Source organism: Ailuropoda melanoleuca, chromosome 13, assembly GCF_002007445.2.
Source record: "Ailuropoda melanoleuca isolate Jingjing chromosome 13, ASM200744v2, whole genome shotgun sequence".
NCBI lineage: Eukaryota > Metazoa > Chordata > Mammalia > Carnivora > Ursidae > Ailuropoda > Ailuropoda melanoleuca.
The window spans coordinates 42,315,717-42,321,716 of NC_048230.1; the positions used below are offsets into that span (position 1 = coordinate 42,315,717).

Consider the following 6,000-nt stretch of genomic DNA (forward strand, 5'->3'; position numbering starts at 1 on the left):
ATCAAAGTTGCTGGAAACCAGCCTCCGGTGGCGAAGACACTGCTTGCTTCTCACTTACACCTGCGCAACACTGGAATGGAAACCGAGGAGCGCAGGCACCACACAAGGGCAGAGGCAAAAAGCATCTGTAATTTCCAGGTTATGATCTGAGATTAGTGCAGCAGGAAAAGAGCTCCCTTCTTTAGAGACATTTTCAACAACCCTCACTTACCCTTTCCTAGTCGTGCTCTTCGGGTTCTGCGGACCTAGGAAGGGCGGCTCTGTGAGGAACGGAACGCTGACACTCACCTCTCTGCCCTGGGACCTTGGAAACCTGCCAGAGCCAAGTCCATTTGCTCCCTTCACTTTTACGCCTGCCTGAGTGCCATTTCTGCTTCTCATCGTGATCCCTACGGGATCTGTTTCAGCGGCAGTTAAAAGGGCAACGCTGACCTCCCTAGTCCCAAACAGATGACAGGACAAAGCACTCCTGGGAGGGGTGAGGGAAATGAGAGCGGTCGGCAGTTCCTGAAGGTGACTCATTCCAAGCAAAGCTGCCCGGGGAATCCGGTCTCTGAACTCCGAGCTCTGAGTCCCCAGCCCCAAGATGGCGCCCCACTCTCGCTGCACCCAGTGAGCGCTGCAGGTGGGATGCCAGGGCCCCCAAGACAGCTGGACCGATGACACAGGACCCCCTGAGTCAGCCTCCCAAGTGACTCTTCAGCGGGGCCTCCTGTGGGTCTGAGGCCAGGCTCCCCGGGGAAGGAGCAGCAGCACGCAAGGGGGAACACGCGGCACGGTGAGCAGGGGTCACGGTCTGCCTGGGCCAGGCTCACACCTACTGTCCTGAATCATCAGTAAAGCGTCCTCTTCCTCTGCTCCAAAGTATTTCCTTTCCCACGAGAGACCCTGGCGACTGTGGACTCACCTGGCAGATACACCTCCCACATGTTCAAGGCTAACGCAGAACCGCCTCTCTCTGCTGCCCCTCCCCCATGCAGAGTAGTATTATCCAAGTCACCCCATAGATACCGTCCAAGATAAGCTGCACTTAGAGGTGAAACTTGAAAGTGTATTTTATAGTGAACCACATAAGGAAAAGCACAAAACGTCCCCCCAAAACTTGTTATAATTTTCCCAAGATCTATCTGAAATACAGTGTAATACTTATTTCAACTCACTCCTATCATTCATCACTAACTGCGAAGCAGGACAGTTCGCTGCGTCGTCTCACAGCATTAAAAACATCGCCATCTAGTGCAGACCTCACAAAATATACACACGTCCATGTGCGAAACTCCCAGGACTCAAGAGTCTCGGAGCCCCAACTCAGGGGCGCTCCCACTGTTTTCTTCCAGGGCCCGCAGGGGTTTATAAGCCCCCAGTCTGTCAGCCCTTCTCTCAGAGCTTCACTGTGTGCCGTGTGGGTACGGAGAGGGTGAAGGAAGTTTATAGACACCACGCCCCCCCCACCGTCTTTACCAACACCGAAAGAGGAAGGTCACATTAACTCTGCGCATTCCCTCCGACTCATTTCATAAAGATGGATGCCTCGGTGATGCTGCCAGCCTGGGCTCTGACGGCCGCACTTCTCACCGTCACACTCACTCTGGGGGCGTGCGACCCCCCAGAGCTCCCGGCGGACTGTACTCACAGTCAGGAAGCAGATACATCACTGAGGACGCTGGCTCTTCGCAGGGTGATGGCTACTGAAAAGCCGAGACTGGGGCTGGGGCGGGGGAGGGGCACTTCTTTGGTTTAAAAACACACTGAGTTACACGCAGGCACACACAAGCCTCGGCTCCCGAACCACGAACGCACTCCCCATTCTCCTGAGAACAGTGAGAGAAAAGCCAGAGAGGGGTGGCGGCTCCTCCCCGAAAGGCAGTAAAACTGTCATCACAGGAGGTCACGTATGGATCAAGAGCGCCGCAACCCCCGCTCCAAACACCCAGGCGGGACTGGGACTCACCGTCCTCCTCCGCAGTTTGAAGGACCATCTCTTCCCCTCACAGCAGGACCCCGAAGGCTGCTGGATGTTATTCTTCAAAGGAGAACTGCACAAAGTTTCCCCGTGCGGGGGGGCCGGGTGGGGCCAGGAATACCTGTGGGCCCTCTGCCACCCGGACAGCTCAGCGCTCCTTCCGGGCCGGGGGAACCAATGAGCCTCGTCACAGCCACCACCCAGTTCCTGGAGCTCCGAGTAGTTAACCGCCTCCTCCCTGGAAGCCCTAGGCTCCAGTCCGAGGGGTCGGTGGCGGCACCTGCAGTCTTCCTTGGATTCAGCCAGACCCGGACAGAGCTGGCTGTCCTTTCTCTCTCCACTTTGTGAGCACTTTCTTAGAACAGAATCACGTAAAGTCCCAGGGCTCACAAGGAGGTAAGAGCACACTTCCGACGACAATGACTAAGAGATCGCAATCGTTATGGTATGCTGTGAGGTCACAGGCTAAAAGGGGAAGGCAGATTTGAGAGGGACAAAAAGTCCAAGGGCAACATTTCCAATATAAGTTCAGTTTTATCTCCATTCTATTTTCTACTGCATTGTACCAAACTGTTTGTTTCCACATACTCTTATTATAGTCACGGCGACACATGACTGTTGTTGAAATCAGATTAACAAGTAATGGGAGGAAAAGCCTTAACCCCAACACCCAGGGATAACCACTGATGAAATTTTGGTACACATTATTAATATTCTTCCAGATTTCTGTTCTATGTATTACACTCTCATTCTGTTTCTGCCTCGCGCTCTGTGTATACACATATTTACAAATGTACCTTTGATCTCCATGTATTTCCTATCTTATTGTGATCCCTATAACAATCATGTCATATAATATATAACAGAGATGTATTTCTCTCTCTCAAGATGTATTTATGCTATCTCAAGAGATAGGTACATAGAGAGAAATAAATACATATCTATAGAGAAACACATAAACAAAACCTGGATATTTTATATGCTTTTTATAACCAACCATTCTTCACTTACGACAAACATTTTTCCATGACTGTAAATGGAGGCTGATCACATTTTTTATCATCCATGCTACAGACCGAGTATCTAACCAACCCCTGCTGTAGGACTTTTAAGCGGTTTCAAGTTCTCCTGCCAATCTCAACACCCATGTGCACACACTCTGGGGCATCTCTGATCGTCCCCGGAACCAACGTTCTCAGAGCAGAGCTGCCGGCTGCAGCTCCAGCCTCCATGTGTTCCTGGGAGGGACTACAAGGTCCCCGCCTCAGTCGCTCCTCCTCACAAGTGACAAATAAAACAACATGTGCCTAGGGCATCATTGCTGTAGGTCACATTTTCCAGGTGCTCGCTTTGTGCCCATGGCTGACTCACCTAATCCCGGGAGCGCCCTGTGAGGGGTTCTCTTTGGCCCCGATTCATGGGAGGGGAAAGGGAGGCCCAGAGGGGTCACAGGGCTTGCCCCAAGTCTGAAACCTGGCATTGAACCAAGGAGTCTGGACGCAGGGCCCACGCCCTAGCTGGTTCTCCCACTGGACCCCCTCCCCACTCCCCCCAACTGGTCCTGGTTGTGCAGGCCCCTCCCCACAGGAGGTGTGCAGGAGACCTGGGCCTGCCGTCCTGAGGCCGGGCCGGCGGGTAAAATGCACACGTCTCTACAGCAAGACACCAGCGTGAGGCTTCCAGCCACGCTCTGGACGTGGCCACAGATGCCTCAAGGGCAGTGGCCTCAGCCCACAGTTTCCCTTCTGGCCTAATAATAAATAAATAGGCAAACATACTTTTAAAAACCACTCTGTTTTGCAGAGTCAACTGACAGAAACCCAACTTCTTACCTTTAGTTTAGTATTTCAAAATCAGAGGGGCGCCTGGGTGGCTCAGTCATTAAGCGTCTGCCTTTGGCTCAGGGCATGATCCCGGTGTTATGGGATCGAGCCCCACATCAGGCTCCTCCGCTATGAGCCTGCTTCTTCCTCCTCCCACTCCCCCTGCTTGTGTTCCCTCTCTCGCTGGCTGTCTCTATCTCTGTCAAATAAATAAATAAAATCTTAAAAAAAAAATCAGAGTTAATGCTTTCTCCTTTGCGTATCCTTCTGTAACGAGTGCCAGGCCAAGTCCCATCCAGCCCCATTTCAAAATCTAAGTTTGATTATTCCCAAATCATCATTTCTACCCCCTGGTGCCAGGGCTGGTCTCTGATGCTAATCCCAGCTTTTAAGAGGTCAGGTCACTTCTACTTTCCACCTACTGTCAGGCAGTAGGGTGCCTCTCTGGAATAGGTGCCCAAAGGCAGGTCCACCTGGCCACTGAGCACGGACACGTACCCCCTTCACAGACACTGCCCAGGTCTGCCACCTCCCTGACAGGACAAACTTCATTTCCGTGAGTCTGAGCAGCGAAAAATGGTGGCTACAGTCTACACTGACCTGATGACTGGTGGTGCGGATGCTTCTTTCAAAAAGTTTGTGGTATTTCCTCTTTTATGAAGTGCTTATTCATATCCTTTACCCACTTTCCTATTGGTTCTTTTTCCTTATTGGTTTGCAGATTACGAATTCATTGTATTAAATGTTGTCACCTTTTCTCACAACCTGTCACTAGTTTTTATCAGCACGTGTGTTATCTTTGCCTTACAGAAGTTTCTGTGTCTTATAAGCAGGTCTGTAATCGCTTCCTCCATTGGCTTCTCTCAGCATTCGCTGAGCATGCAGTGTGGGTATCCCACAGAGTGTGGGGACCAGAGATGCACCAGAGGACCACGGCACCCACCCTCACGCCACTATTACTCTACTGGGAGCTGCGGAGGGCAAGGCAACGAGGAGCAAAATACACGAGCAAAATATGCTCGAAGAGAAATGCCACGTGGGGCTGGGGGGGGCACGTGGTCGGGGCTGGCTGGCTGCTCCTGGCCGGGGCAGCTGCGGCAGAGCCAACGGCAGCAGGAGGGGATGGCAGCGGGGGTGGGGGGGAGGGCTGTCGAGGGCCTCGCTGGCTATTTTAAGGGCTGGCTTCCACCACGGGTGAGATGGGGAGCCACTGCCGGGGCTGGAACAGAGTGGAGTACCTGACCTCCTTCGTGATGAGAGCCCTCCGGCTGCTGGCTGACAAAAGACGCAGGGCAGCAAGGCCAGAAGCTTCATCCGGGTGAGAGATGATGGCGGCTTACGCCGACAGTGATCAGATTCCTGTTCTGTTTACTTCTAAGGCACTGCCAAGCACTTGCCGATGGAGTCCTCATGCATGTGAAAGAAGTCAAGGATGGCCAAGCCCTCTGGCCTGGGCAGGCAGAAGGAGGCAGACAGCATCTTCCAGGTGGCAGGCTGCCGACAGGGTCCCCACCGCACAGCGCAGGGCACGCCTCAGCCTCCCCGCCCGTCCTGCCCTGCGGCTCTGGACCCTGCAACTCTCAGCCCCGGCCCACTCCTCACCGCGGTACTCATGGCCACGCGGCCCAGTTCACGTCTCACACGAGGGATTCTCCATGGCTCCCACATATCTATCACCCCTGGGTGGGGAGAGCGGGCCCCCGTCAGGCCAGGTTCCTGTCCCAGTTGTGTGAGCTGCCGGGAGCACGGCGGGCGGGCGCCACCCCGCCTTCTGTGTGATTACCGCTCTCCCAACGCTAGTGCAACAGGTAACGCTGTTAGAAAAGGAAGCAGTGAGGAAGAGCCAGGTCTGCAGTTCCTTAAAATAGAAGTTTAACTACCAAAGCACCAAATTACCTGTCTGACTCACTCACAGGCAAGTGACTTCAACACTTATCACCCAGGTCTTGGGATGTTTGTCAGGTCGCAAGTGGGTGCTACTTATCATCACGTCGGCCAACAGGCACACACTGGGCCTTCCTGGGCGAACGGAAACAAATTACCAGCCTCTCGGCAGGCACAGCTACAGCCTCAATCCCAAAGAGAGTGCGTAGGATTGTAACACAGCTCTTTCAATGGCCGCCGTGCCCAAGTTCAAAGGACACTGTGAAGTCCCTAGAAGAACAACGGCATACTACAAAAGCAGGATGGTCACCCAGGCCTCAGAGCCATCGG

At 53.4% G+C, this 6,000-nt stretch overlaps 1 protein-coding gene across 1 annotated transcript in view; it reads right to left on the bottom strand.

Moving 5' to 3' along the window:
* CYTH1 (cytohesin 1) overlaps positions 1 to 2,375 on the bottom strand; it is a 40,699-nt gene extending 38,324 nt beyond the window's left edge. Inside the window, exon 1 of the mRNA XM_011223856.3 lies at positions 1,952 to 2,375. Within this exon, the coding sequence (XP_011222158.1) occupies positions 1,952 to 1,979 (28 nt within the window). The 5' untranslated portion in view covers positions 1,980 to 2,375. The remainder of the gene's footprint in view (positions 1 to 1,951) is intronic.
* Positions 2,376 to 6,000: the final 3,625 nt, after the last annotated feature.